Source organism: Folsomia candida, unplaced genomic scaffold, assembly GCF_002217175.1.
Source record: "Folsomia candida strain VU population unplaced genomic scaffold, ASM221717v1 Fcan01_Sc073, whole genome shotgun sequence".
Classification (NCBI taxonomy): Eukaryota; Metazoa; Arthropoda; class Collembola; order Entomobryomorpha; family Isotomidae; genus Folsomia; species Folsomia candida.
The window spans coordinates 4,056-28,378 of NW_019091265.1; the positions used below are offsets into that span (position 1 = coordinate 4,056).

The 24,323-nt window shown below is 41.7% G+C and overlaps 2 protein-coding genes across 9 annotated transcripts in view; one reads left to right on the forward strand and one right to left on the reverse strand.

The window, feature by feature from the left end:
- Positions 1–1,301: 1,301 nt before the first annotated feature.
- Positions 1,302–4,835, forward strand: LOC110862864 (venom carboxylesterase-6). The gene is made up of 12 exons (XM_022112079.2): positions 1,302–1,764; positions 1,843–1,980; positions 2,050–2,110; positions 2,174–2,272; positions 2,343–2,378; positions 2,453–2,605; positions 2,673–3,035; positions 3,274–3,338; positions 3,458–3,588; positions 3,712–3,845; positions 3,916–4,045; positions 4,441–4,835. The coding sequence occupies exons 1-12, from the start codon at positions 1,456–1,458 to the stop codon at positions 4,685–4,687; spliced, it is 1,866 nt and encodes a 621-aa protein (XP_021967771.1). The 5' UTR covers positions 1,302–1,455; the 3' UTR covers positions 4,688–4,835.
- LOC110862863 (diacylglycerol kinase delta) overlaps positions 4,704–24,323 on the reverse strand; it is a 38,811-nt gene continuing 19,191 nt past the window's right edge. For 4 of the 8 annotated variants that reach the window (XM_035845900.1, XM_035845905.1, XM_035845904.1 and 1 more), the window contains exons 4-17: positions 13,984–14,091; positions 12,999–13,104; positions 12,765–12,898; positions 11,868–12,359; positions 11,648–11,793; positions 11,344–11,583; positions 10,057–10,252; positions 9,008–9,665; positions 8,584–8,948; positions 8,239–8,516; positions 7,966–8,176; positions 7,796–7,879; positions 6,794–6,904; positions 4,704–6,710 (exon numbers count right to left, since the gene is read on the reverse strand). In XM_035845900.1, the coding sequence (XP_035701793.1) occupies positions 6,498–6,710; positions 6,794–6,904; positions 7,796–7,879; positions 7,966–8,176; positions 8,239–8,516; positions 8,584–8,948; positions 9,008–9,665; positions 10,057–10,252; positions 11,344–11,583; positions 11,648–11,793; positions 11,868–12,359; positions 12,765–12,898; positions 12,999–13,104; positions 13,984–14,091 (3,342 nt within the window). In that variant the 3' untranslated portion in view covers positions 4,704–6,497. The remainder of the gene's footprint in view (positions 6,711–6,793; positions 6,905–7,795; positions 7,880–7,965; positions 8,177–8,238; positions 8,517–8,583; positions 8,949–9,007; positions 9,666–10,056; positions 10,253–11,343; positions 11,584–11,647; positions 11,794–11,867; positions 12,360–12,764; positions 12,899–12,998; positions 13,105–13,983; positions 14,092–24,323) is intronic. The other 4 variants (XM_022112077.2, XM_035845901.1, XM_022112076.2 and 1 more) reach the window with 4 other exon arrangements.

Consider the following 24,323-nt stretch of genomic DNA (forward strand, 5'->3'; position numbering starts at 1 on the left):
GTGAGATATGTAGTGGGCAGCGGCTTTTGTATCTCACAATGTATGCCAACAGCCAATCACGAATAAGTTGCCCAAGTGGGCCTGGCTCTCGTCAGCTGAGTTTACGGGGCTGGAGCTCATGCTCGAACGCGTCAGACGGACATGACGGGTACATAAGCCCTGACTCGGGCTAAAAATTCGAGGAAAATATGCTCACGATGACTTCACCATTTTACTTGAGAATTTTCTTGGATAGTTTGACAAGTTATTACAAGTGGGTTGAAATTTTATCCCACTCCTACACCTAAAATAAAGTTCAATTTATTTGAGAACGACTGATTAAAAAATATTGAAATAAATGTATTAGAAGTGATTCATTCTAAACCCTATTTCTTTATTTTGTATTGCACATCTTCGAAAAGCATATTCAATCAAGCCTCAAATTAAAATTAAAGTTCTGCAGGACCTCATATGGATAAATGCAGTATGATCCTGTATGAAATGCCAACTGGAACCCTTAAAGAGAGGCATACTGGAATATGTGTGCATGTCATCTCCAATATGACAAATCTATTGGAGCCAGAGCCAGTAAGACTATATCATATAGTCTATACGGGATTCTACTTGTGATAAAAATTCATTCTGTTATCTTGCACGGGAAAACCAAATAAAACCCATTAACTAATAGTTAGGTTATTTTTATTACCCCTGGGTTTTTCCGAGCCCTGTATCTGGGGCTAAAATCCAAAACTCGATTTCACAGACCCTGTTAAAATTACCCCAATGCCCCCATACCCGGTGGCTATTTATAACTACACTAGGGCTATAAATAGAGTATAAATAGAGTATGTATATTAGTTTGTCTATAATATTTGATGAACTAATTAAAATTCCGAAATGGCGAAACAAAATATATTGTGGACCGTCAGATTGCAACCATTTTTACGGTTGTTTACGGGATTCATTCCTTGATTAGATGCACTCTTAATTTATGAACTACATATTTTTTGCTATTGTTAGCAATGCTCCCATTTCCCATCAATCCACCCTCACGGTACAACAATGTCCCAATTATTTTGCTCGCACATTCAATCATGAGTGTCACCATAATAATGACAACAATCGACTCCATTCTCAGTCAGACCAGCGAATACCGGTATGCACGCAATCCAAGTGTTGTAGCAAAAATAATGAAAGTGAAACCAAATCTGCTTTGACGCGAATCTCACCGTCCTTGACTCCTCTCGTTGCCCTCCCATTGTGGTCAGTCACACACTCGAAGCACATTCTCGTAACCAGTACTCGTGGTGACGCTGTTGTGAAGAGAACCTGTTTTCATAATAAAAATAATTGGTAAAAGTGGCCGAACTGACTGACTCGACTCCAGACCAGATTGGACGCAGTACGAAATAATACGCTGCGTGGTTTGGTTGTGGTTTGCCCTACCCAGTTTCACACATCATCTGTGATTTCAAGATGAAATTGGTTATCTTACCCATTGTGGCAGTTCTGTTCTTATCAGGGAGCGGAAATGGACAAGAAGGCGGGAACGTGACCTCCAGCACTACAGTGGTCACGACGAGCACCACCACCACGACGGCACAGCAGATTCCACAAGCTGTCGCCTCCACTCCGGCGACACCCGTGGTAAAACTGGGACCAGTTGTGACCACCAAGTCTGGTCAGTTGAGACCGCTCGTCCTTACGTCGAGACAGGGTCGAGAATATTATGCCTTCCAAGGCGTTCCCTTTGCCAATCCGCCTGTACAATTTCAGCGGTTTAAGGTCAGTATTTTATTCACACCATGAGTCATAATTTATGACGTCAAGGTGACCTTGTTGACCTCAATGTGTGACTGCTAGGTTCCTGCCCCTGTGACTCCGTGGGAAGGAGTTCTCAACGCGACGAAATTTGCCCCACCCTGCGTCCAGTATAACGTTCTGATCGATGAAATTGAGGGTGATGAGGACTGCTTGTATCTCAACATTTTCACGCCAAAGGTAAATATACAAAATGTGTATCCTCATTGTACAACAGTGCTCATCATGTCGACATTTGGATACTTTTAGCTGCAAGATAAATCCAATCCAGGGGAAAATAAGTTTCCCGTTATGGTCTTCATTCATCAAGGTGAGTACAAACTTCCCGTTTTGCAAAAGAAAAAAACTAAAAATCTATGTTTTTTTATTCCAGGAGCTTTCATGTTCGGAAGTGCGCAAGACTACGAGGCGAAATACATGATGGACAGCGACGTCATTTTGATAACGCTGGCTTATCGGTTGGGCTCTTTTGGTGAGTTAGATATTAATAATACATTTTTGCATAGAATTGGTGCAGTAACTTATTACAATTTTTTTCGCAGGATTTCTGAACACGGAGGGTGGCTCGGATGCGAATGGCACTTAAAAAATAAACCTTATCAAATTGAGAGGGTGAAATTAAATTTCCTAAAAAATGAATATTTGTACGTAGGAAACATGGGTTTGAAAGATCAACTTATCGCTCTGCAATGGATCCAAGATAACATCGAGGTGTTCAACGGGGAGAAAAGTTTGGTGACGATTATGGGCGAAAGTGCGGGAGCAGCCTCCGTCCATTACCACATCCTATCCGAGAAGAGCAAAGGTACACCTTCTACAAGCCTTATCAGTCGTCTTATCAGGGTTATTTAAGTTAATTGACTTGTCCTCAGGTCTATTTTCTCGCGGAATATCCATGTCCGGAACGGCCCTGTCGCCCTGGGCGTTCACTCGCAACCCGCGTGCCAACGCCATCAAACTCGCGACCATGCTCAACTGCCCCACTTCCGTCATGTACGAACTCTTCATTTGTCTCCAGGACGTCAACGCGACGACTTTGGCGCAAAAGCACAAGGACTTTTTCGAATGGGGGACGGACCCGATTGCCCCTTTCGCACCCTCCGTCGAGGTCAGTGTCGAGAAAGAGGGCGTTTTCATCGACGAGTCGCCATACGCTCTCATGAAAAAAGGACAGATTAATGATGCTCCCTGGATGGTCGGAGTTGTGGAAGGCGTCTGCTTACTGGATGCGTGGAGTGAGACATTTTTAATACTTGTTGGCTTGTAAAAACATGCAACATGCTGCAAATAACGGGAATTTCGTAAAACAAATGAATTTCTACCGAATCGTTTCTGTTCAACAAATTCAAATGAAGCCCGAATTTTCCTAAATCTCCTTGTTTGCTGGACAAACGTAAAAAGAAACAATTCGAAGTCATTGCTCAAATTATGAATTATTGGCTTATGTATTAATTTACTAAAGTGTGCTCCCAGGTGTACTAGCGGATAAGCAACTTATCGCTGAAATGAATGTTGATTGGCATCGTATAGCGCCGCTGGTAAGTACTTATTTATCTAGAATGATGTAAATATATACATTATCCAAACCTATGTAGAAAAATTGGCCAATTTTTTTGCAAGTTTTTAATACGGGTATGTTTATTAATGTGCATTCAAGGCGTATACTTATCGGGACACGGCTCTGGAACCGGACGCAGTCTCCAATCAGATTCGTGCCTTTTACTTTGGTTCGAAAGCCATTGGAAATGAGACAGCGACGAATTTGACCAACTTGTATTCTGATCGATTGTAATTTTCAAATTTTTTCAGAACAATGTTTACACAAATATTATTATAAATAATAACGAATATTAATAATATATTTATAATTATTCATTTATTATTTATTTTATTTCCAATTTTTTTTGTCAGATTTAATCACGGGATGAGGTCGGCCCTCCTGCTGCACGGGAAGAATAACGAGGCGGTCCCACTCTACCTCTACACCGTCGCCTATCAAGGGGCACAGAGTCACTTGAAGTTTCTCCACATTGAGGAGAAATTGGGTATAAATTCCTAACAATTGTCAAGAGATGATAAGAGGACGCTTATCGGGACTTGTTCATTTCTTTGCAGGGGTTTCCGAAGGGGACGAGCTCCAATATTTGTTCAATATGGGACGATTCTCGGAAATTGGGAAGGGTCATCCAGACCAAGACTTTTCGGATAAGATGATCAAACTCTTTGTATCTTTCGCACGAGAAGGGTAAGTTTCCTTCTTTAGAAATTCATACGTACGTCGATACTAATTCCATTCATCAAAATTATGTATGAAAATCGACTTGGTGAAAATTGGCCCTGTAGGAGCGACAAAACAGATTTCTGCACAATTTATCTGTAAAGTATTTTTTAAATGTGCAGGATTTTTTATGCGGCAGATAATTTTCTGAAATGAAAATTTCTGAAGATGTTTTTTGAAGACAAATGAGTCAGTTTTCGGTTACTCGAGTTTCATACGAGAAACACACGCAGTAGTTCACATCTTTCGAAAATGCGTCTAAATTTGAATGTGATTGGTGACCTGTCAAAAAAATGTATTTTATGCATTTGCTATTTTTTGAGATATATTAAATAAATCCCGTCTTATCATTCACAAATCAGGAAGCCGACGGGAACTTGGAGCCCTACCGAGTGGACGCAAATGTCCCTGCAACAAGTCTCAGGAGACGAAGCTCTCATGTTTTACCAGCTCGATAAGACAGCTTCCTTCATTGCGGAACCCTTCGCGGACAGGATGTCCTTCTGGGACAACTTGCCCCTGAACGAGCTAGGCAACGAGGTCTCCTCCCCCCAAAGACGAAGTGACCTCTCAGCCAGCGGACTCAGCATGGCTGACCTCATGAAATAATCAACACCTCAATCAATTTTTACCCCTCCATTTAATTTATTGTTACACATTTATGAATACGATCCACATAATAATTTACATAGTTCGCGGAAAAATAGGACTAAAAACTAACGAAAAATCCTGCTAAAAATTTTTGTGCAGTTACAAATTAAATTATTATAAAAAACTGGTTCCCATCTTTTGTGTAAATAAAATAATTAAAAATTACGTAATAATGTCGTTTTGTTTTGTTACTTGTTTCTTCGGTATTTTGCTCATCTGGTACATAATTAACTAAATTAATTGTTTTGTGACATGACAAATATTCCAGAATTTCGTTTCTTAAAATGGTAAATAGTTTTTTGTGTACAGTAGTTTTGATTGACAAAAAATCAACAACTTTTACAACATAGATACATAAAAAAGTGTGCATCTCAGAGAGAGAGAGTTATACAATTCTGAATTTTTGGTACGCATTTCTATCTTTTCAAAAGACCAGAAGAAGAGGAGCACTTTATGTATTAGGTTGTTGTGCTTATACTTTGTAACTTGCGCCACAGTTTTTAACGCAACTTTTGGCGCAAGTTCAAGTATAAACGCACGCACATCATCCAAATTTTGTTTTTGTTTTCGCACAATTTTTTTGTAAGTTCAGCTTTCTTTGGCCAGAATGGTTTCGTTTTCTTCCTTTCTCACATGTTTACCAAATATTTGGACATATTGACAAGACGGCGAAAGTTACGAACAAGGTTTTTTTTGACTTGGCATTTTTTTGCATGCAGAGAGAGAGAGAGAATTAATGGAGAAAGTACAATAACTGTGTTGTTTTAAGATTGATAATTTCGTGTCTTTCTCACGTTTGCTTTTTCCTACTTTTGTGTTATCAGGAAAAAAATCTCTTCTTCTCCGCCTGACTATTTCATTTTTCGAACGACAACAACGGATTTTGTACAGTGGATATAAATTAATTACAGGTAAAGTTTACATATCCTAGTTTGTAATACATCTTTTGTAATAATTCTCTTTCAATATTGCGTCATCTTTTTCAATCCAAGCATTTTTAAAAATCTGTTATCAAGCAGTATTATTGCCCACATTGCTAAAATCAGTTCCATTTCAAAGCCACCAACATTTCGCGAGACATGCAATCCTTAAAATTTACCACGACACGATTTACTTATTTACACTTAATTGATGAGAGTAGAGCAGAATTTAACGTGGAATGAACGACGGTACATTTACAGTTAAATAAATAAATATATATAACAAATCGATCCACGAGATTCTTCACCTCCATTGACGAGTTCAGTCAGAATTACATAAAGGACGACATATATCCATGCAAGCGAGTGAGCACACTTGTACATATTTAAATAAATCTAGCACATGTTCGGTACGAGACAGGAAATTCAACGATTAAAATGACGACGACGACGACCACGATAGGAGCGGGTTCGGGTTGTCTTCTTAATAATTAATCTCATCACGGCGTATGCTTCGATGGATGAGGAGAGAAACTTGTCAAGTGTTTTTTCTGGTTGAGTTGAGTTGAGTCGTAGCATTACATTTTCAAGGATTAAACTCGTCCCATTCTCGTCTTGTCCTCGCAGAAGAGAATGAGGAAAGTTGAATAAAGAACGTTCAAGTTTTCGGGGGAAACGTTGTCATTCAGAGAGTTTGAGTGTATGATAAGACAGGGAGAGATAGAGAGAGAAATAAGTGTGCCACAGAAATTGTGTGGCACAATAGCATACTATTTCAGAAGGATGAGGAGAAGAAGGGAGAAAGTAGACAGTAGAACTTTTCTCTTCTTGGGCATCCTGAGACTTTCTCACTCTTCTGTTTTTCCATCTTCTCCATTCCTGCTCGGGTCACCTCCGGTGTTATCTGGTACGAATGCCTCTGTGGATGAGGAGGCGACATCTCCTCCTGAAGAGTGCGGCGATGAGGGTGAGGAAGGACCCGTATCACCCGTTTCCATCATCGGTCTCCTCCCGGACTTCTTGACACTGCGACGGTTGTTCCAAGACTTCTTTCCACCCTTCTGTATACACAAAAGACTTGGATAAGAAATAATTCTTATCTAATCTACGCGTATGAACATGTGCAACCACGTGTCATATTTACCTTCCCGAGGAGAAACCCCTTCCCACCGCTGCTACTGCTACCCGACCCACCGCCTCCGTTGGCTTGATGTTCACACAATTTGTCCCAAGCCTTCAACGAGAACTCCAACTCCTGCGTTTGAAAAATACTCATAACACAATATTTAAGAAAATATGAGGGGAAATCGATTCTCAAAATATCCACCAGACCAGACCACTCACTGGATATGAATGAATGTAAAGTAGCGTAAAGTAAATATCAATATTTGGCAAAGTTCTTGACTCTGACTAGTCGAGTGGGACGCACGAGTGGAGGAGAGACTGCTACCTCCCACCCACAGATTTTGATGCCCTATTGTAGCACTCAACATTTTAGTAAGTTTGAAAATTTTCGAAATTTCCTGAGATTGTCTTGAAGAAAGAGTTTGATAACCAAGTATTTAGGAGTATAAACGGTACAGGTATTTTTAAAATCTGAGCAAAATTAAAATTTTGGTAAACATTATCCTAAAGTGGTTTTATTCCATGCACCCTCAAAGGACGAAAATCACGAAAATCAGTCTTCAAATGTTGCTAAAAATTTTATTTTGTTCCAATTTTGAAAATTCTTGTACCATCCTAAATACTTGATTTTCCATTTCCAGGACCAAACTCTTTATTCAAGACGGCTAGGAATTTCGAGAATATTTCAAATTATAAAAAGTTGGGCCCTGCTGACAACTGACATATTTAGTGAAAGAGTATGAAAATCCGAGCTGGGCAGGAAGAGAGACCCTCCTCAGCCCCGAGTGGAAAAGTAATAAAGAACAAGTTTCCCTGCTCCTTATCCCGTCTCGGTCGTGTCCTTCTCAATGAAGAGAAAGCAATTTGAGGGGAGTGGAGTCACCCAGCCGCGTAATAACCATCAATCTCCCCATATATTTTTGTAACACATCTGCTCCTCACAATCAGACCGATCCATCAAGTTTGCAAGGAGGGAAAGGTATGCAAGTGCTGGAGGCGGAGAAAGTTTTGTTCCACATACCCGATTTCTGCACATCATTTGGACCCGGTTTTTGTGCACGATTTGGATAGCACCGGGCGCCTGGAGCCACGCTTCGCCGTCAACCTATGCATAATAATGGGGAAAAGGTTGTGAAACAAGCTCATTTGAATAATTGGTACATACAAAACTCTATTTACTGATGTATGTACCTGCACTGGGAGGGGATCATCCCCTAAAATCGTTATCTTCACAGAGTGACATTGAGCAATTCGGTGATGTCGGATGTGCACTACGCGAGAAGCTGCCATTTGCATGACGTCATAAACTGCAACCACTTCAAGGATACGGTCATCAAAGGAGGGCGCGAGGAAGGAGGAATCCGCTTCAGATCCGCCCCAAAAATTCGTCCCGCCCATGAAACTGAAGAAACAGAATTTAGCATAAAATGTGCTGCTCCTTTCTTGCGGATGTTTTTTCCTCACCTCTGAATATTCAGGATAACAATGCCTTGCAAACTGGGGAGGAAAATGCGTTGCCCGTCACACTCGAGGATCACTCTCTGTTCCAGATTTCGACAGCTTTTGAGCATAAATTCTCTCCCCCCGAGGATCCCGTACCAGACGAAGTTGCGTATCCGGCTACCACAAAGCTCCGGATGTTCTTCACGTTTCAGGTGGAAAGCAAGCGTGATTTTGGCGTCGATCCCGATACCAAAATAGTTATTCATTACGCACCGCTCTTTAAATCCGCTCCCGAGTTGCTGAAAAAATTACGCCAAAAATTGGTCACCACTCCCAATTCAGGTTCATTTTTTGTGGATTTCGTACCTCTTCCATGTCCATAAGAGGACTTGCCACTGCACAAATGGTGTCCACATTTTGGATGAGTGCCCTCCCAATGAATCCCCCCGAGCCGAGCCCAGCCCCCGCGGAAGAGTGGTCCGACCAGGAGGGCTCAATCAATAGTGGGTTCACAATGGGGAGCGTCTTCTTCTTAAAAGCGGACGCAGACCCAGCCAACTTTCTCCCCTTTTTCCCCGTCTTGTGCGGTGAGGGTGGGGCTGAGGCGGCGGAAGAGGACGACGTTCCCGTAGGAGAACACTCCCCACTGTCCGTCGGTTTGAGGAGAGAGCCGGTCGAGACGCGGCGGGAAGCTCGGGGCGATGCGCCCCTCGGGAGGAGGAGACTTCCGGCTAAAAACATGGATTAATAAGCGATTGCCATGTCACTTAATTTGTTAAGGACAACTCACGTGGCAGTGCAAGACTGCTCCCACTTCCCGAATTGCAGGGTGCCCTACAATCCGGCGAGGGTGACTCGTCCAACGTCATGTTGCTCCCACCTTGCTCCATTCCGAGAGAAATATCCACGTCGAGATCCGTCTCGCTGAGATCATAATCATTTTGTGTTTTGAGTGGGGACGAGGACGTCGAGGGGGACTCGATCTCAATCGTGGGATGCTTATTGAGTAAATGTATCGCAGAAGTTTGTACTCTTCCGGCGCAACCGATGGCTGCAAGCTCTTCTGAAATGTCGTCCTCTTCTTCCTCCTCCCCGTCCAGCAGTCCATCGTCATCCTCGTGCGAGTGGGTGCACGCATATTTGTAGCTGAAAGACCGTCTCGCCGTCCTCTCGGCGGCAGATGAACTCGTGCTGGCAATGTCTTGGTTGGACCATCCGTTTCCGTTTTTGGAACAGTCTTCCAGGGAACGTTGTACGTTAGAGAGATCGATTTTTGACGTGCTTGTCACCGCACCCAAACCTCCGTTGCCTGCTATTCTCACGTGGCGACGGACACCGCCACCGCTGCGACGACGACTCTTCGAACTGCTCTGCATCACGCGAGACAGCGCTTTCTCCAAACTGTTGGCCCGTTCGAGAACGGCGTGATGTTTCTTGTCCGTGGAACTCTGGGAATATTTATGCATATACATCTTACTACTGGGTTTTTACACGTTGCGGCGAATTGCCCGAGATGTAGACAAGTTTTTTAAATGTGTGTTTTAAGTTTGCGAAATTCTAGAGTTTTTGGCAGGAAATCAACGCGAAAATTAAGTCCGTCCGCTCAGAAGTTATTGAAGGCCAAAGTTTCCCAAATACCAATTTGTGTTACACCATCTCATTTAAACTTTGAGCTTTACTAACTTTTGAATAGGCAGAGCATAGGGACTTAATTTTTTTAAATGCTCCCAATTTGTGGGTTGATTTTTATGCAAAAAAATCTCCACAGACATATTTCGAAAACCAGTAACACAAAGGCCGGAAGGTGTACTGACCAACAAATTAAGCATTAAATCTTACCTCTTCGCCCCCCTGCACCCCATCGTCCGTGGTCGTCACGAGTGGCTCCTCGTCTTCAAAATTCTCCACCGTTTGCAGCAAGAGGTTCATCTTATCCGTCATAATGCCACAGTTTGCCTCCACCTCGGCAGAAACGGAGGAAGACGCAGTCGTCCCAATGCTCGCCACCAATTTTTTCACCGCCTCGCACAATTGTCTGCAGAAAACAGAAACATGACCATTTTATTCAACAAAGCTGAAAATCCTCCTCCTCCTCTTTTGTAATCGTGCCCAATCTCTCAAATCTTTTGATCCCTGGCTTTGTTCTTCCAACAAAATCAGATCAAAATCAACTACGACGTACAACTCTGTATAAAAAGGGGGAAAATCAAAGCAAAAAGTGAGCACGGGAGTGGGCACACTTTTTTTAAAAAAAGGAGAGCAGCAGTGTAACAAAAGACCAAAGCGTGCACAAACAACAAGAATCTCTAATTTCAAGAGTGAGTGGGCACCCTCCTGCCTACCTTTCACCTCAAAAAGAGAAAGCGTTTTCTCTCTCTCTTTCTCTCTTTGAGATGTAGTCAAAACGATGAACGTAACTGCACCCAAATGCCCAATGTAACAACAACCCTCTCAAAAACTCGACTCAATTTCATTACCCAACGAGACTCGTAGTAGTTTTGTCAAGTATTCAGTCATCTCATTTCATCTCATCTTTCCCTCTGAGCCCTTTTCTGCCTTCTCTTTGCAATGTCAAACCATGGGATCAAGGCCAACAGAAAAATTGAATCAGGTGCAATCTCTCGCTAAAAATACTACGCGAAGCCAACCTACCGAAGGACACGGAAAGGACACAAAAATGAGAAAAGTTACACAACAACTATGTTATATACATACATACCGGTGAAATAATAATAATCATGCTCATAATAATAAATGCTGTGTAAATGAATACATAAAAGTGCCCTTTTTCCAATTTAATAAAGAATGCGATACAAAAAAATAAGCCTATTTTTACCCTCACGAGTCCCAATTGACGCCATTCTTCGAAACGGTATTATTATTTTCCTTCGAGAAGGTCTAAACTGATTGCCACCTTCACCCTGAATTTGTTTTCAAGGGGAAATTTCACCTCATTGGTTGCCCTTTTGCCCCCTCACGGGCATGAATTACAGTTATGCGAATTCACACCCGTGTGGGCAGGATGGAATTTTACAATAAATGCGAACGACTCGAAATTGTTTTCTATTTCTGGGAAATAAAGTAATGAAAAAAGTTGGAAAATTTGCAATTTCGATGAAAATGTACCTGCCCGACTCGAGGGCCTCTTCACGGTTGAGATTGGGCTTGGAGACTGCCCTCAACTGCGTGACGATGGTGGTTTCGTACTGGGAGAGGAGGGCGGCTTCCTGCGGGGAGGGCGAGTGGGAGGAGGAGCGGCGTCGTGGACGAGAATTGTTCTCCTCGTCCTTCTCGTCCAGGGGACCCATCTCCTTCACAAAGCTGAGACGGGAGGAGGAATCTCGCTCGAAAATCAGAACGCCCCAACTGAAAAATACGATATTATTATTATTATTCGCAAATTTGCAATATGTAAATCTGTAATCCTTACCGATCCAACATTTTCGTCGTGGCTCGTTCATACCGAAGCAGAACGGTGGATAAGTGAGCATCATCCGGAAAGGAGGCGCCCCACCCGAGCACACGCGCTAAATCATTACCCGTCCCCAAGGGAAGGATTCCAATGTGACATTGTTTCTGCAATTCCAAAATAAAATATGGCGTCATGAAGCAATTGCATATTTAATTTATGTAAATTCTGAATGCTTTACATGTAAGCTGAGGCGATCGACTTCCGCCATGACCCAGCCGACACTCCCGTCCCCACCGCAGACAAGGATGCGAAAAGTTTGGAAATTTTTGAAGAGTTGTAACCCCAAGGTGGGTCCGTCGGTAAGGAGGTCGAAAACCTGAACAGGGTTGAGTAGCTGTTTAAATCGAGTGAGCAAAGAGAGCCCCTGGTTGTTCCCGGATTTGGAGTTGACGAAGACGAGGAGCGGGGAGGCGCCGCGGAGGGGTGGCGGTGCTAACCAGGACGCGTCAAAGTCCAGCCCGCGCAATGCCCAGGGGGGAACGACGGAGAGGAGGCGGGGACGACAGGAGGGAGGAACGCGACATTTGCAGACGTTGTGAGCCGTGGTGTCACACCAGAGACATTGCCAGTCTTGGAGACGTAAAACAGAGCCGCACCCTTTCGAACAGACGCGGCATTTCGAGGCCAAGGGCAGGTTCCCTTCCAGCCATTGGTGCGGCATGTTGACCTCCTGCAGAAAAAACGAAGCATACATTTTACTCAGCAATGTGATCAGATTTCAGGATTTTTTTCGGGCTCGAATTCATCACGATTCTGATTATCCCTAAATTTTATCCCTAATATTTAAAATCTACGTCTTTTACGAACCCACAAGAAAAAGATATTTCTATTTTTAGAAACAGTATTTTAATAAAAACGATATTTTACTAAACGCTAAAAATTGGAGATTTATTTTTGCCGGTAAAAATTAACGTGAATTAAATTAACTGAAACCTAACGTGAATTTAAAAAAAATTGGTTTTCAGTATTTTTGTGCTTATGACTTAAGATGCCAATTTTCCTACTATTTCCCAAACTCTACTTTCACCACGAGCTCAGCCAGTTAGGAAATATGTAATTCCCTTGGTCTTCTTACCCTGTCCTCATCGACGAAGGAGTATTTTTCCATGGTGGGAAAGCTGGTCCACTTGCACTCGACGGTCACTTGGATGGCGCACCTCTTGTGGGACTTCAACTTGCATATCTCACAACTCAAACCGGACGAAGCTACTGTGAAGAATTAAAACGATAAGCAAAAAAAGAGAGACAAAAAGACCACGAGTTAGTCATGCAGCCAATTTTGGGGAAAATGAGTCTTTTATGAAACTACTACCACAAAGTTGATCCCTGCAAACGTTGCAGTACGTGGGGAGCGTGTGGGACACCACCGACCAGTTGTGCGATGTCAGAAGCATGAATAACTTTTCCAACTCGACCTATAAAATAAGTACACAAATATCATTAACACGAATTTTGAACGTTTCATCAAAATTTCATGGGTGCCAATTTCGTCTTTTATTCATATTTTAATCAGGAAAATAAGTTGTACAACTGGGAAAATTGGGGAAAGACTAGTCCGCCAGCCAGCCAGCGAAGCGACTAACTTTCTCTAATTTTGGGGAGAACGACGTCTTAAATAATGGAGTGTTCTCTCACTGCACTGTTCTCTACTGCCTAAAGTCTATTGTTGGACGTGTATGCTCTGTAATTTCTCAGTCGTCCAATTCGAGGAGGAGAAAGTTGACCTTCTTGCTATCCTCCTCTCACAAATCCTACTCCTCTGAACGTGCACGATGTATGCAGTCTTATTCGAAACCAAACAATCGCAATTTGGTTACCAATCACGTCTTCCAGTCCGGATTACGAGATTACGGGGCCAAGGAAGACAAAGAATACTTTCACTTTTCGAATTTTGGGACAAAATCTTGGTTTAATTAATGAAACGAATTTTTCTGAAATTCTGTTTAATATTAAATTATATTTGGATTTCTTAATTCGGTTTTCTCCCTAATTTGTCACAAATTACGTGGTAAGTTTTTTTTCATATGATTCTATATATGTACATAATCCGTACAACAGAAGTGAGAAAGGGAATACTTTCACTTTTGGAATTTCGGGATGAAATTCTTGTAACAAGTTGAAATGAAACGGGATCTCTTGAAATTCTGTATAGCCCTGAATTACTAGGTATTAATATTTTTGGGTAATGTGACACACTGCTTGGAAATAGGATTTTTGTGCATAATTCGTAGAATATCTTTCTGCACAAAAATGGTATAACTTTATCATGACAAACGAAGCGGGTGTTGGCTGACCTGATTTAACGCTTTCTTCTCAGATGCTGCTTTGATCGCTTTGGTCCAAGAAATCATATCTGATCTCTTCTCCGTCCCGAGGTGCAACGTCCGATGAGGCGTGATCACCTGCACAAATAAAACCAAACTCATGAAAAATCAACCTCACGAAACTTTCACTGAGTCAAATTCTCAGAAAAAATTCCGAACACGTCATCCAAGTCGTCGTCGTCATCTCTCTCTCCTCGCAAGCCACGAGGGTGTCGTTCAAACCGTCCCATCTCCTCCTTAAGAAGCATAGTCTCCAAAAATATCCAAAATGTCATCAAAGTAAAGGTGACCGAGAGACGTAGCAATTTATGGGATAACAACAACGTCATTTTTGTCTTTCTCTCCATTTCCGCGGTTAGTTAAGCCGTCCCGGAAGGGAAAGGAAATCCGAAACCGGAGGAGGAAGTGGAAGAATAAGACGGCGCAGCAAAACAATTTTCTACGAGGAAGATGTGCACCAGCAGCAGACTCACATAAATAGAACAAGAGAGTAGGACTCGACTCTATTATCTGCAGCTCCATCCTCGTAAACGTAAAGTCTTTACGTAAATGGTAATAAAAAACTAAATAGTTGACCCCTGTTCATTACTTGGGATGGAATGTTTCCAAATGAATGAAGGCGAGCAGAGTGAAACGATCTCCTCTTGGCAATAAAGTATATATCCGTACTTGCCAATCTACTACTTTCCTCCTTCCCAGCTCAACTAGGGAAGAAGGAAGGCTGCACCACTTGCCAATACCACATTTTTGATGCACCTTGGAACAATGGAACCTAGCGCATGCAACGATTTTGGGCAAATTAGTGTCACTCGATCGCAAATTCGATTATTACATGTGACATTTGCAAAAGGCACGATCTCCAAATGTTCCGGTCACTGGATTAGTAGAGATATTTGCATCCAAAGAAGTGAAAACTTGAAAAATTTTACACTTTCCAAATTTACTGCGCGTTTTCTTCACATCGAATGCAAATAACTCTGCCAAACTGGCGAATTTGGAGATCGTTCCTTTTGCAAATTTCATGTTCATTAAATTTATGATGGGTTGAGTTTGGTCAAAACCGGAGCGTATGCGCCCACCACTCAAAGGGGCGAAAAAGATTTTTTCTAGTTCAAACCTTCACCAAAACTTTAGGATTTTGATTTTGGCGAGTGGTGAAGCTGTCCTGGGCTGAGCTGGGCGGAGGGAGACGGAGGAAGTGGGATATATCCCATCTAATAATGGGAAGGATGATCCCATTCCGGGTAAAAGGCTGCTGCTTTCTCTCGCATACAAAAAGAGAAAGTGCGACGAGTTCCACGTACCAGAAAATCTCTCCTTTGAAAGGAAGTAATTCGGACTAATTTCCCCAAAATCTGCGGGGGATGCGAGCAGAATGTTTAGGTTTCTTGCTACACGAAGGAGGATGGTGGGTGGCTACAGGAATTGTCCTTTTCTTCCTCGGCCGAGAGGTTAACTTTCCTCCAAGGAGATCCGTATCGATTGATGGTCAGTTCTTAATTAAGTGAACGGAACCAAGGAGAGGCAAATCAAGTATTTAGCACGACCAGTGTCACCCATTAAGGGGAATTATGGCTTCATTAAATTTAAATTTCAACCCATATTTTATCCCTGAGCGAATTATTTGCACAGTTGCGGAACGACAAAAGCCAACTGAGGGAACAAAGGAATTGTACATATTTGCTAAATCTGGTCCCACTTCCTCTGCCCCAGTTTACACATGGATTAACAGCATACCTACGTACGTACGTACATACATACACGCTAAATAATGTGGTCACAGAAAGGGAACCCGATTAACGAGCTTGGTATTGGCAAAGTGATGACAAAAACTAGCCCAGAAATTTAAAACTGAGACAGAACAGTGATTCCAAGCAGAAGCGAATTTAAACTTCTGAGCTAATTATCGCCACCACGCTATTTTAGCACATTATTTGCACAGTCTTATATCCTCTTAGGTATCTCATTTCTTCCCAATTTATGCAGCAGTTCTAAAAATATTTCACTTGTCAAGCTTGTCCATACAAATGTACATACTTCTCTTTTTTGCTGGAGCGGAATATGTCCGACTTTCAAGTGAGACGATTTGTTTCTCTTTTCCCAGAAAGCAAGGTCACTTTAAATAATTGAGTAGCACGGAGTTACATAAGCAGCGTCATACTCCACTGCCACTTTGCAACCCGTGCTTGCCCCCAGTCTTTTGCATAGAGGAACGAGACGTGTACATGTGTCTCGTGGTGGGCAAAGGGAGAGAGGAGTGGATAATTGGGTTGCTGCTTTCTCCTCCCAGAGAAAAAGAGAAAGTAAGTCTGCCTGCCTGCCCACCTCTCACTTTTCGCATCATTTACGAGTCCACATTTTTTTATTTACTTTCCCTTCTCTCTCCTCAATGTGACCATCTCTGTGTGCATCCATATTGCGATCTACATCAGATGAGCGCATTAAAAACATCCATGCACGTAGCCGTTTACGGAAGTCGGACAGTTTGGCGAAACCCCTTTTGGTGAACAAAATTCGCCAAACAAGAATCCCCTTTGCTGGAAAAAATAACCCATTCTACGACAAGGTCTTTAAAGTACAATTTGGCGAAAAAAATGAGTGAATATATTTCACGAAATGTGGTTTTAGGAGATTCCCATTTTCGCCAAATGTAACAATAATTTTGCAATCCGGTACTTTAAGGATGATTTTCTTTTTCGTTTTGGCGAAAATTTATTATCGCCAAATCGTCTTTACAGGTGAGTGAGAGGATGGTTTCCTCGCTACGGGCGTCATTCTCTGATTATCTAACTCCTCACTTTCTAAATACGTATCTCTTTTTCCCAGAATCGCACTTGTTCCACCACCCACGTTGCCTCCTGAAGCCCTGATTTCGAACAGGTATGAAATCCAGTCCATTTGAAAGTGGAATTGGCTAATTTATTATTCCGTTTGAAAAGGTTTACCCGCTTTCTCTCACATTTCGAAGAAAGAGTGAGTGACATTTATTAACAGGAGAGTGATTATCTTGCATAAGTCGGATTCAATCCACGAACCAAAAATGCTGAAAATTTCCACGGAAAGAGAGAAAAACTAATCAAAAAGTTTTTCTACCCAATTTCGTCCTCTTATTCTGCTTTTCTGATTAATTTCTAGCAAAAATCACCATTTTTCCACGTGTAAAATGAATCAAAATGCAAAACCGATCACGCCACAGGATCCTTTAAGTGCAAAAGCGGCACGATTTAAAATCTAGGAAACTATTATCTCCTTTTAAAAAAATGACACAATTACACACTTGCTCCAAAATTTATGCATGTATTTACGTTTTGCATGCATGAAATTACCCTTGCCAATAATAATGATCTCTCATCTTCTCGCAGTTCAATGCATTTTGCTCCACTAAACTAAACTAAACTGCATGCAGGGAAGGAAGGCGACCTACAAAAAATGCACATGACACTGGTCGCCTCCAGCCATGTACATAGTTCCACACATAGCAAACTAATGGATGGAAGAACAGAACACCATCCAATCCAATCCACCAACAACATTCTATTATTGGCAACGTCTCCAATTTCTCCACACATCACAGGACACGCTTCCCGACCCACACGGCGACACAAACCAGGGTTGAGTTACCCACCTCTGCCAGCCAAGTTGGACAACTCCTCATTTTCGACAAGTTCGACATTAATTACCACGCTTGTGGCATTGCAGTTTTGCGATAAGTTCAACCTTCCTTGGTTGGTCCAACGGTTGGCAGTTTTTGTCCCATGTGCGCCCATGTTTGTCGGGTTGGTCGAATGGATATCATAATATCTCATCTCGTACTTATCTTCCTTGTTGGTTGGTATGCTTGGCTCAGGCTCAAGTCAAACATCGCCGCGAGTAGAGGAGGAGGAGGCCGTAATAAAATAAAATATCTCGACAGATTTACGGCATCCTTTTCCCTTTCCCTTTCCTTTCCCACTTTCAACAATATGAAACAACAAAGCATCTCCAGTTTCATCTTCTCTCTTATGACCCACAAAATATCCACGATTCTGCACAATTCTTATCTCCATATGCAAAAATATCGTCGTGTCTCCCACAGTGGAACAGAGGTTTAAAAAAGTTGTGTATATTGTTCCCCAATTTCTCTCGAATTAAGAAAACTATGATAATTTTTAAGCCTCTATCCTCATGCATGACCAATTTTCTTGCCACTATCTACGTGGCAGGGATTCTAATAAACGGCTCATCCCCAACTCGCATGCAGCATTATTTTCTTCATCATAATGACAAGGACGATAAGACACCTTTTCCCTAAAAAAATCCAATCTATACCGTCCTCGAATTGGTGGAGATGAGGGTTCACAAGGAAAAAAAGTGGACAAGTTCCAAGAAAATGAGATCAACTTATCGCAGGCAGGCAACTTATTGACTCATCTTCTTCTTATCTCTGAGTACGTGACGACGACGAAGAATCAGCGTCTGCCTGCCTCCTCTTCATCTCGACTAATTAAAGGTAAGGGGCTCCTCTTCCACTCGACTTTCTCTCTCTCTCTCGCTCAATTAAGGAAGAAAATTTCGCACTTGGCCAGCTCGCAAAAAAATAAAACTAGCAAAAAAAAGGTCTATTTCTTGACCAGGTTTTCCTCCTCACCTTTGTAATAAAAATAACAGGAGTGAAATTCAATGTACGCACCGGACGGCACGTAAGCTTGGTTAACGAGAAGGCTAAAAATACACGATCTCTCATCTTCTTAACGGGAAAGGTTTCTTGGGAGAAAGCTAAAATCATTTATTGCTGCCTACCTACTTATACGACCTTTTGTTGTCCAGACTGGAAGAATTTTACAGGTTTCCTCGTCGCAAATATGTTCACTCACTATCGGACGGCAAAATAGCCGTATTTTTAACTCCATAATACTCAATCGAATTCAATTGACGCAAATCTAGAGAGCAAACTGATGGACTCAAACGTATTCAGATTTCTCTCCTTCTTACTGGGAATTTATGCCCGTTTTTTAAAAATAATTTCTTTCATGTACAAGATAAAAGGGAATGATGAATTGCTACTTTGTGAAATGTATGAGATATTGCAAAAAATGGGGATTTTGCAAAAAGCGTGTTCAAATTGAAAGAAGTGTGTTCTCCTTCTTGTGATGTTGCAATTTAGCTGGGAGGGATTAACAGCTCGTATCTACAAGGCTTGGCTGGCTGGCTGTAAATTTTAAGCTTTTACCCTGCAGATCAAAGGAGGAGCACTCTCTCAGAAGATGATGCAGATACATAAGCGTCAGTCGGATCACTTACAGCTCAATCCGCTTCATGAGAAAGACGAGAGAGAGGCAAATCTTTTCTCCGGATTTTAATAACCAGCCCTGCCAATGATCAAGGAGAAAGTGCAAGCCTTGCAAAAGTGAAAGTAGAGCCTTCTTCCTTGCGAAATAGGGTATTATTATTATTATCGCGATATCCTGCTCCACCTCCAGACCAGATTTAGCTACGTATTTTAGTCAAGAAGTACCCACGGCGCTGGCATTAAATAAATTATTATTTCGCGTAGTCGTCCTCCTCCTCCTCCTCTTGATACAATCCGTGTTGCAATCAAGGACAAAATCACGTCTTCTTGATCACTATCTCGTATCGGGATCATCCATCATGACAAAGTGATGTTTCACATATTGCGAATAATTCGCACACTTTGAACTGTCCAGGACACGACACGAATCAAATTTATTTTCTAGTTTGTTCCCTGTCTCATTACTCCTATCGATCCCTCTTCCTAGGAGCCTGGAGGTGGGCCAAATCAAGGGACGAATAAACCTCGTGTGCACGTACGTACGTAACTATTCTGGTGGGTGAAAAGTCAAGTCTGGGAGTGGAAAAAGGAAGGGATTCATTCCCACATTATTAGAAATAAGTAAGTATTCGCGGAGGAGAAACCTTGCTTGTGGTCGTGTCCTAATAGAAAATGGAAATTCATTTTAATCTTCGCCATCACCATCATCACAGGAACAAGTTAAACAAGGAGGATTATTTATTCCTGCGGTGAGACAAAGGAGGCAAATAAGCAAGGAAACGTCGGCGTGAGAAAGTTGTTCCCTATTTTCTTCTCCCAAAACCTAATCTAACCCTCGTCGCAAAATGTTTACGTAGGTAAACTTTTCCCACTTTCGGCCCGATTTATTTTCGGGATTCTCAAAAGTCGACAAGAAATCGAACACGGGTTGGTTTCGATCTTAATAATGAGACGGAAATAGCACGAGGAAAAATTACTTGTTGGTAAATACATGAACCACGGCGAGGGACACAAATAATGAGACACCACATCAAAGAAGAAGTGTGTGTGTCAAAATCAGGTCTTCTTTTTTAAAGCGCAGGTATATACGTGCAAATATTTTCCAGTTATTAATACACCTACATGCATGCGCCTAACGTCACAGTGTCATCGACGTTACGTTACGTTATGTTGTTGATGACGATACTTGTTCCCCTTTGAAATTTGATCGTCTTCAATTTCAAATGTGAACAGATATGATATAATAAGTTTCCACCTTCTCTCTCTCTCCTACGTGGTAACAAAATCGTCCCTAAACCTACGCACTTGAAATCTCTGGACTAAATTTGAATTTGCTACAATCCTGCAATCAATTTCGCACTAAAGGGTGGAACATAAATTTGAATTTCGGAAACCACAGTTATCGTCCCGCGACTTGCCCAGAATTTTGCTTATTCCGTGATAAATCTGAAATTCTCAATTAATTTGCTTATTCATCAATGCCCAGGTTGAATTCCATCCAGCCAAGTCTCATTATTATCGAGGGGAACGTCGTTCATTAATTTCACCACGCCATACATATTTGGCATTAGAAATATCCTACACCTCACAATTTAAGAACGTTCCCCTCACTCACACCAAAGTGAGCGTTGTAATTATTGTAATTGATTCACTTTCTCTCATTTCAGCCAGGAAAACATTCCACGAGGTTGGCTTTCTCCAAACAACAACACGGCCACCAGGACTGTCACCCTTGCTTTGTGCACCGTGTTTCCGCGTAACCACACCCCTGGAGGGAGGGTGGCTAAAAGTGAAAACAAGTCGGAGCACATTATTATCTATTCCGACGCCTCATGCATCTACGTCATCGCCCTTCGCCTCGTTCCCAAACCTGTGCATGTAACCACACAGAGCAGAACTGGAGACAAGGTTGCTTTCTCTCCTTTGGTGAGTGTGTGTGTTTATTCGTTCATTTCACGCAGTGTTGGACCAGTCTCTCTCTCTCCGCTGACTGACTTTCCCCAGAAATAAATCTAATTACTCGTCCCAATCTACTTTCACTCCCAGAGTCGTCCAGCACTACATCAAATCCAATCTGGACCTTTGTTTTAAGAGACAATGCTTGTTGTGCGGAATTGGATGAAACAAATAAACCGAAAATTGTAGGAGATGGAAATGATGACATGACATAGTTTAAATCCGTTTTGTGGATGTGTGTGTGTGCTCATTTTCGTGGAAAAGAGTGACAAGTTACGCAGTTGGTTACTTTCTCGGGCACGGTAAATAACGCTTACAATACAAACTGGGGGGCGTTTTGTGTGTTATCTGTAAAATTCTAATTTGTCGTTCTTATCAGGGTGACAAATTTCTTAATTTTCTGCTAAATGAATTGGGAGCGTGTAAGCGCTCTGGCGCTTTTTTTATTTTTTCACTCTCGGATCCTCAGCTTGACCTGGGTAGCGTCTCCGTCCAAGGGGGGCAGCTCTAACTATGCAAGGCGAGTGGGTGACTTGTCGTAAATAAGTACACTCAAAGCCAGCAAAATTAATGAGCTGATTTAACGGGACTTTATTGACACACTGTAATTCTTCTCTCGTTTTTTACTGTACAAAATTTAGTTGTTTTCAAATTAACACCAATTCAAATAAGTTTATAATTCCGAAATTGAATATGAGAGGTGAGACTAACTCCTCTCCACTCTAAAGTTAAATCGGATCTGATTTTTGGGTCTCTTTTTTCCACCCATGCAGTATCCAAAACTGCCACGTAGACTCAATGTTATTACAAGTTAAAACTTTTCAACCAATCAGAGACAAGTTCATTGTCCAAATTCAATGTTAAGCATCATCCCATATTCATACATAATCATAATTCATACAAGAAAATATTAAAATAATGAAATCAAATGATAAAATAAATTAAAATATCACTACACATTAGTCAAATCACATACGGCGACTACAGAGCGATTGGTGAGTAAACTATCCATGAAATTCAAAATTTCTATTCGCAAATTTGGTGCAAATTTATGCATATCAAATAAATCGTTACCTATTTACTCAAAGCCGATTTTTGACTGCCGAATTCTAAATTGTTGATCTTATCAGGGTCGCAAATTTTGTATGATTTCGGGCAAAATTAAACATATATGAAACAAATCGTGTCAATTATAACCCCACACTAATTTTATCCATTATTTCGCGTGTAAATATGCATGTACATAGATCTGCAATCAAGTAGAGTATGCAGCACACGGGAGAGAGGTTGATGTGGGGGGGAAGGAGTTATGAAAACTCCCCATCTCTGAGCGCAGAGGATGAGGAATCCTATTAATAAGTGGAGAAAGCAAATTAATTTCCTATTAATACTTCATCATCATTAATAACATCGTCAAGTTGGCTTCCTCTCCTCCCATCGCTCGGACTTTGATCAACCAGTTTCCCAGGTACGACACACGTAACATAATTACGAAGCCTCGCAGGATGAAATTGGGGTCCAGCTATTTGCGGGGAGGAAGGAAGGCAAATGATGAATGAAATGTAGAAGGTTGTCAAGCCAGCCAGCCAGTCACGTGGGGGAGCCAGGTAAGTCACGTTTTTCTCCCGTATGGGCACACACAAGAGCTGAGTTTTTGCGACCTCACAATAATTGCATTATCTATCACAGCGAGGATATCTATTTCCAATCTGTGTCCGTACGTACGTAATCCACCACCCACAGCCCACGCAGGTATCAATTTTAATGCAAATGTTACACACGTACGCAGAAACAAAAGTACTTTCCCCGTTAAATTGGCGTTATGAATAAAATAGCCAGTTACACGACATGACTCCCTCGACGATTTAATTCAAGTCTCTTATCTGGCAAAAACAAGTTCCACTCTGATTTTAAACTGAATTTCGTCCACATTTTTTCTAAAAACTAGAGAAAAACTCGATCAATTCTCATTTCCAGAGGAAACTGTCACACGGAATGTGTATCTTGTCACACACGAGTTCCATTTGTGTCTCTCTCGGCCGGAAGTGTAGATATGGCCAACCAACGCCAACCAACCCCCGACTAAAAATAACTTTCTCCTCCTACTTCAAAAATCAAATATTATTCGCATAACTTTCCTCGATCAAGTTTATTTTCCAGCCTGACAAATGATCCACCCAAACCACACCACACCACACGCCACCCAACCCAAACTAAACCAAACCATGAAAAGGAATAATAAAATCATGGCTTTTGTCATAAAAAGATCAAATTTAATTCATACCACAAAAAATATCTTTCTCAAATCAAATAATACTCATAACTTTCTCTTCATGTAAAATAAATAGTTTGCTTCCCAGGCTGACAAATGATGCCAGCAAATCAAGCTCCAACAGAACACCCAAAAAAACACAACCGCAAGTTCAAATTCCAATACAGGGAATAATAAAACCATGACTTTTCTCATAAAAAAGGACCAAATTTAATTTCCACCGTACACCACGCATGCACATCCATAAGCCCCACTCGTGCATTGAAGAAAGTAATAGAAGGAGCAGAAGGGGCACACGAATTTGCATGGCTCGTCTCAACTTTCACTCTTCTTCTTTACTTCTCGCGTATGCAAATATCTACGTATGGAAGAGAAACTCGCTCACTCTGACAGATACGTAAATCTGACATGTAAGTCGGAATGTTGAATGGAATTCCACTTTCTCCCCTCACTCACGACGTCAACTGTTTTCTGGTCACATAAATTCATCCATCAATTTTCCATAGCAGATTCGTATTCATCGAGTCTAAATTCACGACATAAAAATAGGTCTGGTTCAAAAATAGGCAGGCGTGGGGACTTGCTTTCTCTTTCTCGAGATCAATGGAATAAGGGAATGAATGTGCAATTCACCACCGCCACCACGATGGCCCAGCGGAATAATAGATGGAGGAGAAAAAGTACGTTTTGCCAGGAGGAGCAGCAGAATTTCATTATCGTCCAGGTCTACTCTGGGTGGAAGGAAGCCGATCCATCATTCGCTGACTGAGTGAGTCCTATCAAATCAAGCAGTTCATCAATCCGCGGGCAGGT